Source organism: Pipistrellus kuhlii, unplaced genomic scaffold (assembly GCF_014108245.1).
Source record: "Pipistrellus kuhlii isolate mPipKuh1 unplaced genomic scaffold, mPipKuh1.p scaffold_m20_p_3, whole genome shotgun sequence".
NCBI lineage: Eukaryota > Metazoa > Chordata > Mammalia > Chiroptera > Vespertilionidae > Pipistrellus > Pipistrellus kuhlii.
In genome coordinates this window covers 17,413,577-17,426,696 of record NW_023425529.1, presented here as the reverse complement: position 1 = coordinate 17,426,696, position 13,120 = coordinate 17,413,577, and the positions used below count along the sequence as shown (strand labels likewise).

The window sequence follows — 13,120 nt, the reverse complement described above, 5'->3', positions numbered from 1 at the left end:
TGAATTTTTCAGTATAAGTCAATTGAATGATATGTTATTGGATTTATCATTGTCAAAAAGTTATGACTGGCAAATTTTATAGCTTTCATTGCCTCAGGCATCAATATTTAAAAGGAAGTCTAACTTGCTGTTTGGAAAGTATTATGAAGTATCAATGTTGGAAGATAAATCAGTAATATTGCAGTTTCTTTGGGGTTTTATTCTAGTTTCTACTTCTCAAACTTCAATTGTGTGCATTAAATTTTAAAACTGTGAGATAGCTATGTCAAGGACCACGATCCTGTTTTTAATTAACATTCTTGCCGAAACCAGTTTGGCTCAGTGGATAGAGTATCGGCCTGCGGACTGAAAGGTCCCAGGTTCGATTCTGGTCAAGGGCATGTACCTTGGTTGCAGGCACATCCCCAGTAGGGGGTGTGCAAGAGGCAGCTAATAGGTGATTCTCTCTCATCGATGTTTCTAACTCTCTATCCCTCTCTCTTCCTCTCTGTAAAAAATCAGTAAAATATATATTTTTTTAAAATTAACATTCTTCAGACCTCTCCATAGGACTGCCTGAATGTCCTCATAACTTGACAGGTGATTTCCTTCAAACTAGTGACTCAAAAGAGAGAAGATAAAGCTGCAATATCTTTTATGACCTAGCCCTCATTCCCATCATTTCCACAAAACTTTATTAGTTATAATGTCAGCCCTACTCATTATGGGAGGAACCACACAAAAGCATGAATATCAGAAGGCAGAGATTATGGGTCTGGGGACAATTTGGGAGGCTCTCTTCACAATCTACCCTCAGACTCCCTGTGATTCATGAACCTCCCGCATGTAAAATACACTCACTTTTCTCCCTAAAATTCTCATTCCAAAATAGCAACAGCTTAAGGACTGCACCACATCATTTAACTTGGTTCTAGGTGCATTTGATACTTTTTAGATATAGTTCCTCAAGAACAGTTTCTGTAGTTATAACGACCTTTAACTTAAAGTGTACAAAGTTATTTACCCCCCACACCCAACATACAATGGTGAAAAGTGACATATGGACACTCCTGAGGTATGTTTGGTTTTTTTCTTTTCCTACTTTTTAAATTAAATGTATTGGGGTAACATTAGCTAATAACATTATATAAATTTCAGGTGTACACCTTTATATTATGGCATCTGTATACTCTATTTTGTGCTCACTACCCAAAGTCTAGTCTCCTTTTGTCACCTTGTGATTGACCCCTTTACCCTCTTCCTCCTCCTCCCACCTTCCCTCCCTCTGGTAACCATGATTCTGTTATCTATATCTATGAGTCTTGGATTTTTCTGTTGGTTTGTATGTTTGTTTTGTTTGCTCATTTGTTACTATTTGTTTTATATCTAAGACTAGAGGCCTGGTGCACAAAATTCGTGTACAGGTAGGGCCCCTAGACCTGGTCAACAATCAAGGCCAATCTGTAGGGTGACTGGTGGGGCAATCAGGGGGCCCCCACTGGCACCAATCTTGACTGGCCTAGGGCCTGGGGGCTGAGAGCAGCTCCTGCACTGAGCATCTGCCCCCTACTGGTCAGTGCACATCATAGTGACTGGTTATTTCACTGGTCCTTCCACCATTCGGTCAATTTACATAGTAGGGTTTTATTATATAGGATATGAGTGAAATCATACAGTTCTTGTTCTTTTTCACCAGATTTATTTCTTTTAGTATAATACTCTCAAACTCTATCCATGTTGTCACAAATAACAACATTGCATGTTTTTTTATGGCTGAGTAGAATTCCGTGGTATAAATTAATATGTACCACATCTTCTTTCAAAGAACACTGTCATCAATCATCTGTCAAAGGGCACACCTGTTTCTTAAAATGGGGAGTTGGGGAGAGGCACACAGGAGTTATTGGTTCATAGCAGTTCTGAGATCCAGCCAAGCAAATGTTGGAAGTTATTTGGTATGACTCAGTCTTACTCTAGACCAAGAATACAGGCCTCTTAATTTCATCCTGTAGGTTCTTGGTTCTCTTTTTTTGTCATCCTTCTTGTTCCTAAAAGTGACCCTCCTGTGTTTACAATTGTGTAGACAGTGTTCTAGTTGAGTATAGGTTATGTGTAGTTATTGATGTACCTGTGTGGTTCTATCCAAGAACAAAGCTCAATAGAAATAGAAGTTTATAGATGGCAATAATTCTTACCTAAGTTTCTCAGAGCATTAACTATTCATCCAACACAGAAGCAAGTTAGATTTCCTTCCCATATTTGGTCGGTCTAGTTTTATTTCTAAACTTTACAGTGAAGTTTTTATTAATCCTTGATAATTTAAGATTCTATTATTCCATGGAACTATTTTCCCAAGTAGATTTTCCATTTTTAGAACAAAAAACACTGTTAAGGAGGTGGAAGAAGGTATAGATGAGGATAAATGGTGATGGAAAAAATAAAGTAAAATTCTTTAAAAAAAAACTATTCAAAACACACAAAATCAAAATTTTTAACCTCTCTAAGGTACTAACAGCATGAAGATATTTAGGAAAGGGATAATTATCATACTTTTCTCAGTTTACTGTATATTTCAAAACAAGAGCAAGTAAGAGTTCTGTCTTTAATTTCTCCACTGTTACAGGTATATAATCTGCTACCTGTAAAGGACCTCACTTATTTCCCTGAAAATTTGGACCGGGAAGAGGAAGAACAAGCAAACTGTCATTTTCCTCATACTAGTGCAAGAGGCTTCTATATTCCCCCAGAAATGTATGATGAAGAAGATATGTATGACTTCTTAAAGGTAAATTCCTTACTACTTACTAAGGTAATAGCTTATGAAAGTTTGAATGTTAGTAAAACTACAATATATATATATATATATATATATATATTTTAAGAAATTGTTTAACTTGACATTTCATTGAGATATTCTTAGTTATATTTAGTTATTAGAAAAAGATGCTCAATTATACAATTCTAAAACATCATAAAGTACTATAATTTCACCATTCTATATTTCTTGAGTGTGTGTATGTCTATGGAATTAATATAACATTAAGATCATTGGAATTAATAAGTTAATTCTAAGGAAAAAGTATTTCATGAAGTCTAATCATTTTTACAGGGTATGGGATTAAAGGTGCTCACCAACTCAAAAATCCAAAAACAGAGGTCATGTCCAATGATTAGCTCAACTGTACTAGCTGAACCGCTAGAAATGCCTGGAGGATATGGAGGTAAAAAAAAAAAAAAAAAAAAAAAAATTAATTAATTTCATGTCACATCCAGTAATATTACTTTGTAAAAAATGGAAAAGGTTGAATGAGATACATAATATAGCCTTATTTCATTTATACATAGAGAAACAAAGATTCTGATAAGATGCTTCTTGCTGAGATCATTTAGCTGGTAAATGTCATGGCCTAAACTGACTGGAGTTGTTTGTTAGATGAGTCAGATACTTTAGGGTGCAGAATCACAGAAATTCAAGATTCTAATAAAATTTATAATGGAAAAAGAGTGTAATTCTAATTGTAGAATCAGGAAATACATTCACAGATATGCTGTATATGAAAGACTAGAAAGGAAGGGAAAGGCCTCGGTGGTGAAAAAAACAACAGTGTAAACACTGCAGAAATATCTCATAATCCAGGGCCAGAAAACACCAGAATAAAACATCAAGTAAAGCAGCCCTTTTCTAGGACCTTCAATTTCCCCTTAAAATGTCTGTCCAATCCCCAGGCCACTTGCAGCCTATTTCATCCAACCCTTTTTCATCTTTCTCTCTCTCAAGGTATTCTGGCTAGTCCTTTCTCCAAAAGATCCCTTGAGGCCTATCTATTAAGAAAGATTAACATCTTTTGAGTTTGGGATTATAAATCTGAGGTTCTATGTGTGAAGTGGACCTGTAACGCCTTTTCTCTAAGCCTCTACGCCTCAAATCCTTCATTATATAAATTGAAGTAATGGGACTAAAGGCACTCTAGGGCATTTCAAAATCCCAATAAAATTAATATTATGTACCAAAACAAATTAAGAACATTGACTGTCTAAAATTTGTTTTCTGTGTTCTTTGACATTGAGCCTATCATGTTGAATCATGTGATATTAATATCTATCTATAAACCAGTTCTATCATAAAGAAAACAATGCTGTCAGCTCACTATTAAAGGACCATATTTTTCTTTAAAAATAGCACCAATTCCAAACAGTTTCTTAGCAATGGGAAATATTTTGTCAGGTAACTAAGATGCTTTATAAATGAGGGAAATTAAGGAAAAAGAAAATAAACATGAAAATTACACAGAAAGAAGTTTGAGTTTAAACCATAAAAATTTGAGGGAGAAGGAAATTTTCTGGAAGTTGATAAGAAAAGAACTTCAGCCAAAACCAGTTTGTCTCAGTGGATAGAGCGTCGGCCTATGGACTGAAAGGTCCCAGGTTCGCTTCCGGTCAAGGGCATGTACCTTGGTTGCGGGCACATCCCCGGTGGGGGGGGGTGCAGGAGGCAGCTGATCGATGTTTCTCTCTCATTGATGTTTCTAGCTCTCTTTCTCTCTCTCCCTTCCTCTCTGTAAAAAAAAAAAAAAAAAAAAAAAAAAAAAAAAAAAAAAAAAAAAAAGAAAGAAAAGAAAAGAACTTCAGGCATATGATATAACAGAAAAAAATAACTTCTAACCCTAACCAGTTTGGTTCAGTGGATAGAGCACCTGGATTGAAGGTTCCAGGTTCCATTCCCAGTCAAGGCCCATACCTCGGTTTCAGGTTTGATCCCCAGCCCTAATCAGGGCATGTGCAGGGAAGCAACCAATCAATGTTTTTCTCTATCTTTTCCCTTCCTTCTACTCTCTCTAAAATCAATGGAGTAAAGTATCAGACAGTTGAATTACAGCAGAAAGGCTGGGGAATGTTGGGGAGCAGAGAGGAGCGAGGAGAGATCAACCAAAGGACTTGTATGCATATATATAAGCACAACCAATGGACACAAGACACTGGGGGGTGGGGGTGGGATGAGGGTATGCAAGGGGGGGCAGATGAGTAGAGGATGCTGGGGGAAAGTCAATGGGGGGGGGGAGAGATATATGTACTACTATATGTAATACTTTAAACAATAAAAAAATAAAAAGCCAAAAAAGAGAGAAAATTAAAATCAATGGAAAAAATACCCTCAGGTGAGAATTAACAAAACAAAACAAATAAACAAAAACTTCTAAAATGTGATGAATACACAAAAGAGAGAAACATCGATCAGCTGTTTCTTGCAACACCACCCTCCCAACTGTGCCCACAATCACACATGCCCACAACCAAGGTACATGCCCTTGACTGGAATCAAACCAGGGACCTTTCAGTCCGCAGGCCGACGCTCTATCCACTGAGCCAAACCGGTTTTGGCATTTCTAATTCTCTTTCCCTCTCTCTTCCTCTCTGTAAAAAAATCAATAAAATATATATTTTAAATAAATAAATATTTTGAAGAACATAAATCCATTCATTCTTATGACTGTTTGGGATGTCACCAATCAACTTCAGTGTTTGATGTCAGGGAACAGTAAATATGGAGAAGATAACTTTAATACTGTATCTAGGGCCTCAGAGAGAGAGAGTGAGTGAGGCAGAAGGTTAATTCAATCAGGGTAGTAAAATCATGTTGGACAATGATAGAAATGATTAGTGCTTGAAATTGTAAGAAGTAAGTTATAAATATGGAAGTTATTATTCATGCGTTCAGTAAATTTTGATTGAATACTTACTAACCTACTTTGTGGATATATAACAAATATTGAGAAGAGAAATCTTCAATTGTATAAAAGTTACATTTTAATGGGCATAAAGGGAGTATAAACAAAATAAGCAAGTAAATTACATAGTTTATTAAAAGGTGATAAATTCTAAGGGGACAATTAAACAGAGAATAGGGTGACCAATGAATGCCTTACCAAGAGAGTAAAATTTTAGCAAAGACTTAAAGAAAGAGAGCCAATTAAATGCTTATTTAGAAGAGTGTTGCATTCATAAAAAGCAACTCCAGTAAAACACCTATGGAGTGGTTATTATGTTTCAAGAAAGAGGTGAAAGATAGATAGATTAGATAATAGATAGCTGATGATAGATAGGTAGATAGATGATAGGTAGATAGACGATAGATAGATAGATAGATAGATAGATGATAGAATAAAGATAAATGATAGATTTCCTTAATTCTTACAGCAATCTTTCAAGGTAAGGATGTATTTTTATCACCATTTTCTCCTTTTTTTGTTTTTCTGGCTTTATTGAGATATCAATAACATATAACATTGCATAGGTTTAAGGTGTACAATGTGCTGATTTGATATGTTTTTGTGAAACGATTACCACTGATGCACTAGCTAACACTCCATCGCCTCACATTTTACCATTTCTTTTTTGTGGTTATCATTGTTTTTGAAATGGAAAAACTGAACCCAGAAAAGTTAAGTAGCTCAGCCAATAAGTAAATGGGGGAATGGGAATCGAATCGGGTACTTTGACTGCAGACTTGGGTTTTAACTATTACACTATTTTGCCCCTCAAAGGCTGTAAGGTGAGAACTTATCTACCCTTTCCCGTTTGTAATATTCTCTTTGTCTCGATCATAGAGCTATTCCAAATGGAAATATCTCTCTTTTGGCATCTTGAATTCTTCATTTCTTATTTACATAAAATAAATAGAATAAAGCGTAATAATATAGCCTTGTTATCAAGAGAGCAATAAATTTACAAGCTTCAATATAGTACACAGATATTCTTACCGATATTCTTAAATTCTATTCATTCCGGTGGTGATTCAAACAATTTCCAATATAGCCACCACTCATATGATCTAAAGAGAGTTTTGCCTTTTCTGCTCGGCTTTTCTATGGAGGAGACAGTACTCTCAGACCTTGAAAACCTGCCATTTCCCCCTATAATCCATAAAATCATCTGCAACTGATCTTGCACTTCCAGCCTCCATTCACATACATGGACTTTCTACCTGTAAAAAAAACAAAACATTCCTCTCTGCTCAAAGACGGTGGACTCAACAAGTTAACTCCGAAGTTCCACAGCTCTCAGGAGAGTATCGGAGCAGGAAAATGGGAAACTTGCTCTCCTAAGCCTTACACATGCACCATAAAATAAATGAATGCTTTTTCCTTAACTAGATTATTATTTTCTCTTGTTTTGGTAGGTTTAGCAGCTCCAGGGATTCCGTATATTCCTGTTGGTGCAGTTGCTGCAATGCCTGGAAACAGTATGCCGATTCCAGAGCCAGTCTCCGAAACGGTGCGGAGTTATTTCCCCGAGACCTGGATCTGGGAGCTGGCGGTGGTGGAGTAAGGAACCTCTCTCTCCTCTTTGTGCTCTGGGTGAGGCAGTGTGATTCCCGCCAGCATTTTCATCTTGAAGATAACCTTTCTGAAAAATTCTAAATAATTGTAGTAACTTCTTACCCTTTCATGCAAGACCTAAGAAAAAACGCTTTTATTGTATGGGCTTCCTTGTATAATTGTCTCTCAGCGCAGCTAGTCTAAAATAATCCTTCCGAAGTCTTCCAGAAAATAGACATGGAAGCTAAAAATATTCAACTTCTATACTGCCTCATGCCATCCAAGGAGTCTTGCATAAACAAGATTGGACATAAAGAAGTCAGGCTACATCAGTGTGATGGTTTTATGTGTTGAATCATGAATCTTAAATATGCTTTATGGGGTTGGACAATAGTGAGGATAGCTTACGGACCAAACTGAATCATACTCACATATTTCTGTTTAAAATACATGCCTGTGTGGTGTGACCATGGACAAATAAGGGGAAGAGATATCATTTAGTCCCTTTTATTTTCCCACCTCAGTCCCCAGGACATAATCCAGTGTCCACTTGTGCACGCGCACATGAACCCTTTAATGGATTTCATTCTTGACAGTCCCTTCACACGTATCGATCCTCACTTGGGAAAAAAGACATTTTGCCTGTTTTACTCTCTTTCTTCCTATTGTCATCCTCACCAGCTCCTCAGGCGTGGCTGAAGTAGGAGTAACAGTCCCTGACACCATCACGGAGTGGAAGGCAGGGGCCTTCTGCCTGTCCAATGACACTGGACTTGGTTTCTCTCTTCCCACCACTCTCCGAGCCTTCCAGCCCTTCTTTGTGGAACTCACAATGCCTTACTCTGTGGTCCGTGGAGAGGCCTTCACACTCAAGGCCACTGTCCTAAACTACCTTCCCAGTTGCATCCGGGTAAGAAAAATGAGGGTGAATTGAAAGGGTAGATAGAACTTTGGTCATTCAGCTCCTGATTTGTTCCCAAGACTATGGATAATTCTTGGAATTATATGCTAGCACTGCAAAAAATAGTGCTAAGCAAGATGGGACATGATTGGAAAGATAACAATGATATATGAGCTACAAGTACTAAAACCACAGCTCTCCAATCCATATATATATATATATATATATATATATATATATATATATATATATAATTATTATTATTATTATTATTATTATTTCCTGAATCTTGCCAAATCCTGACACAAGATAGGCTCTTTGGTGGGAAAATTCTTGGCACTGACACAAAATTTAATTTTCTTAATTTTGTTGATGTTGTTCTTCTAGCCTTTATCTCTAAACTCCCACAATACGTGCTTTTACCTTTTCTTGTAGTGCTTATTTCTTTGTAAATTATGTCATAGTTTTGTGTAGAGATTATCTCCTTTATAATACAATATCGTCTAGGTTGGGATCCTCTCCTTCAAAATTTGCTATGTCTTATATAGAATAGAGATGTACCGTATTTTTCGGACCATAAGACGCACTTTTTTCCCCCAGAAGTGGGGGGGGGAAAGTCCCTGCGTCTTATGGTCCAAATATAGCCTACACATATACTTTAAAAAAAAAGTTTTTTTCCTTGCCCGGCTCTGTGTGGTCTCTGTGTGCTTGCCCGGCTCTAAAATGGTTCTAAATGCTGCTGTTTACTTTACAGGGTTGATTACATGTGTTTATGTCTGTGATGTTGGGTTTTAATGCACATAAAATATTTTAGGACACTATTTGTTTCAGAATCTTTTTTTCTTCATTTCCCTTCTCTAAAAACTGGTGCATCTTATGGTCTGGAGCGTCTTATGGTCCGAAAAATACAGTAATATATGTTAGAGGAAGTAGAGAGAGGGAGGAGGGAAGAAAATCTACACAGGAATTAAGAACCAGCAGGCAGGAACCAGCAGGTACTGCTCCCAGAGGCAATATCTGCATAGGTCAGGTACATCATCTAAATGCCAGCTCCTCCTAATAAATATTCAGTCTTGATTTGTGTCACTGTCATTTTCATGCTTCTCAAAGCACATGTGAAAGTCACAGTCTTTTTCCAAATGACAATTGAGCGCAGCACCTCACATGTGGCCCCAATTCCATGACTCAGTGTCTCTCCATATTCTGATAATAGTTATCTCTATGCCCCACTTGTCGGTGGTAGGTCAGTGTGCAACTGCAAGCCTCTACAGACTTCCTGGCAGCCCAAAATGAAAAGGGGAAAGAATCCTACTGCATCTGTGTGAATGAGCGGAAAACCTTGTCTTGGGCAATAACTCCTAAAACTCTGGGTGAGTGACATTCCCCCCTCCCCCAAATGTTTGCCAATCAACAATGGATCTCTGAATACTGCTTACATCATATTCTTTCTTTCTTTTTCTTTTTTCTTTTCCTTTTTTTTTTTTTTTTTTCTATACACAATGGTACCCTACTGCTATTAACACAACACCTGGGCCTCACTATCACTATACTTGGGCATTGGTTTCTCAGTGTACATTAGCCTTGGGTTTTTTGTTTTGTTTTGTTTTGTTTTTACCTTTCTTTCCTCTTGCAGCCTTTTGAGATGATTGCAGGCTATGGAGTCCTTTTCAGCAATTAGGGATGGCTTGGACTACTGTCAAGATGGATACTCATTTTTTCCTACATTCTTTGTTTTAGGGAATGTGAACTTCTCGGTGAGTGCCCAGGCAGTGAGGAGCCTAGAGCTCTGTGGAAATAAGGTTGCTGAGGTCCCTGAGATTGGGAGGAAAGACACAGTCATCAAAACCCTATTGGTGGAAGTAAGTTAGTCTGTATTACTTAGACATATTTTTCTGAGCCCCTAACAATAAAAATAAAAAATAAAAATAAAAAAACAGTATGGAGATTCTTGAGATAACAAAGGATAATTAATATCATACAGAATTCTTCTTACAAGACTAATGGAATTTCCTACCCTTAAAGCATATATTATAAGAAACTTTCCTATGTAAATTTGTTAACTTATTGCATATAGCTTTTTTAAAGCATCATTAGGAGCCTTTTCCTTTTCTGATCTCTACCTCTCCTATAAGATTCATATATTTCTCCCACCTATTACATTTAACTCTCTGCCCTTAGTATCTCTCCTTTTATCCTCAGTCAATAGCCCTTGTTGTCCAATGTTTTACACTAATTTGATAACAAGTAGGATGTTAAACATTATTTAGTGAAAACACCACCCTTCAAAGTAATCAATCTATGGTTGTCCTTAAGTCACCTCGATGCTTATCCCTCTTTTCCATATTTTTTCCTTTTCACCCAAGCCTGAAGGTATTGAGCAAGAAAAGACTCTCAATTCTATGGCCTGTACTTCAGGTAAGAAGAGTCCATCTTCATAGTCATTGTCAGAACAATGCCTCACGAGGGTATATATTGCAAGTTATAATGCATATTCTTACATATTATCTCCTATAACTTTCAGAATGTTCCATTCAATTTTGCATAATACCAAGTATTTTTTATACATATTTTACAAATAGGAACTCTGAGCCACAGAGAGCAGGTTAATGCAGCTTGTGGGAACAGACAAACTACTACCAGGGCTTGCTTGGTTCACTTTCAGCCTTTGTATCTCTAGGCATTAATGAGGCAGGATGTAAAAGTGGAGAGTGCCACAGAACTAGATAGAAAGAAAGCAGAGTCATGACAAGTCTGAATCACAGTTAATACTCTCTAAAATAGTTAATAATGAAGCATATGGCACTTTCTGCTCATCTTACTAAAAACTTATTTTCTATAGGAAAAAAAAGAATTTCACTTTGCATCAGGATTTTACCATATGATTAAAAAACAGTTGTGGCTTGTAAATTATCCTGGCACATTAGTACTAGATCTATGTTCATAGTATATAAAACACTGGTCTTGACACTTAAGAAGGACCAATTTAAGGCATAACATTAAAGACCAACACAATCAGAGAATTATACAATTAATTCAGAAAATTCTATATCCTCATCAGCTCCTAGCCTTCTTTAAGAGAGCTACTGTGCACACAGCAACACAAAAGATGGTAAAACGAGAGGGGAAAGGGACTCAGGAAGTTGTGTAGTGCCAAAAAAAAAAGCTGGAGTTTTAAAGGTAATCTCATCATAAGTCAAGATTCTTGCCGAAACCGGTTTGGCTCAATGGATAGAGTGTCGGTCTGGGGACTGGAAGGTCCCAGGTTCGATTCTGGTCAAGGGCATGTACATTGGTTGCGGGCACATCCCTGGTAGGGGGCGTGCAGGAGGCAACTGGTCAATGTTTCTCTCTCATCTATGTTTCTAGCTCTCTATCTCTCTCCCTTCCTCTCTGTGAAAAATCAATAAAATATATTTTTAAAAAAAGATTCTTATTCCTTGGACACAGGGCTCCTCAAGGAGACATAATAATGCTATTGTTAAATGATAACAATAATAATAACAGTTCACATGCATCGAGATTTAAGATGTTACCAAGGCTGTTCTAATTCACGTGTCTTATATGTATTATTTTCACTGAGTCATCACATGATCAAGTTAAACTAGGAACAGGTTTAGTAATTTGCTCAAGATCCATAGCTAGTAAGTGGCAGGGCAGTATCATGGAGGAAGTATGGCTCTAAAACCCCACTGTTAACCACTAGATTATACAACTATAACAAATGCCATTCTTTCATATAGATTGTTTATTTCCAAAGGTACTGAAATATCTGAGAAATTATCCTTGAAGCTCCCAGCAAATGTGGTCAAAGAATCTGCCAGAGCCTCTTTCTCAGTTTTGGGTGAGTTACCTTGCATCTAGAGAACTTGTGACAAAAGAACTGCCATCACACATTTTATCTATATACTAAAGGTCCATTGCATGAAATTCATGCACAGGTGGGGGCAGGGTGTTCCTCAGCCCAGCCTGCAGCCTCTCCAATCTGGGTCCCTTCAAGGGATATCTGACCACCTGTTTAGACCCAATCAGGCCTAAATGGGTGGTCCGACATCCCTCTCACAATCTAGGACTGCTGGCTTTCAAATGCTCTCCTGCCTGCCTTCCAGACTGCCTTTAACTGCTTCGATCTGCCAGCCTGATCACCCCGTAAACACTTCCCTGACAGCCTGATTGACGCCTAACTACTCCCCTGCCAGCCTGATTGTCCCTAAATGCCCTCCCCTGCAGGCCTGGTCACCCCTAACTGCCCTCCCTTGGGTCCCTCCCAACTGCCCTTCCCTGCAGGCTCAGTCACCCCCAACTTCCCTCCTCTGCCAGCCTGGTCACCCCTCATTGCCCTCTCCTGCAGGCTTGATTGCCCTCAACTGCCTTCCCTTGAAGGCCTGGTCCTTCCCAACTGCCCTCCCCTGCTGGCCATCTTGTGGTGGCCATCTTATATCCATATAGAAGCAGCCATCTTTGACCACATGGGGGCAGCCATCTTGTGTGTTGGAGTGACCATCAATTTGCATATTACTCTTTTATTAGATAGGATTTGTGTTCTAAATATCAACTTATTCATAGCATCTATTTATATAAATAAGATCCTGGAAGGCACACTTTTTCTAAATATAAATGTTCCTTTGTCCAAATGATAAAATATCTGACTTTCAATATGAAAATCATTTATCTTTAATAATCTTGGCTACATATGAATTTAAATAACTCTGACATTTAATTTCACATTCCCCAGGTGACATACTAGGTTCTGCTATGCAAAATACACAGAATCTCCTCCAGATGCCCTATGGCTGTGGAGAACAAAACATGATCCTTTTTGCTCCTAACATCTATGTCTTGAACTATCTGAATGAAACCCAGCAGTTGACTTCAGAGATCAAGTCTAAGGCCATTGCCTATATCATCAGTGGTAAGTGAGACAAAG

General features: G+C 37.8%; 1 protein-coding gene and 1 long non-coding RNA gene across 6 annotated transcripts in view; one reads left to right on the top strand and one right to left on the bottom strand.

Moving 5' to 3' along the window:
- LOC118729851 (alpha-2-macroglobulin) overlaps positions 1–13,120 on the top strand; it is a 118,256-nt gene that overhangs the window by 23,534 nt on the left and 81,602 nt on the right. For 4 of the 5 annotated variants that reach the window (XM_045587731.1, XM_045587734.1, XM_045587730.1 and 1 more), the window contains exons 16-24: positions 2,603–2,764; positions 3,089–3,200; positions 7,157–7,301; positions 7,977–8,205; positions 9,440–9,566; positions 9,934–10,055; positions 10,560–10,611; positions 11,954–12,037; positions 12,929–13,105. The exons of the other annotated variant lie outside the window; for it this stretch is intronic. In XM_045587731.1, the coding sequence (XP_045443687.1) occupies positions 2,603–2,764; positions 3,089–3,200; positions 7,157–7,301; positions 7,977–8,205; positions 9,440–9,566; positions 9,934–10,055; positions 10,560–10,611; positions 11,954–12,037; positions 12,929–13,105 (1,210 nt within the window). The remainder of the gene's footprint in view (positions 1–2,602; positions 2,765–3,088; positions 3,201–7,156; positions 7,302–7,976; positions 8,206–9,439; positions 9,567–9,933; positions 10,056–10,559; positions 10,612–11,953; positions 12,038–12,928; positions 13,106–13,120) is intronic. 5 annotated transcript variants of the gene reach the window in all.
- The window catches only part of LOC123653138, a 31,644-nt gene that overhangs the window by 3,394 nt on the left and 15,130 nt on the right, over positions 1–13,120 (bottom strand). The window lies entirely within an intron of this gene.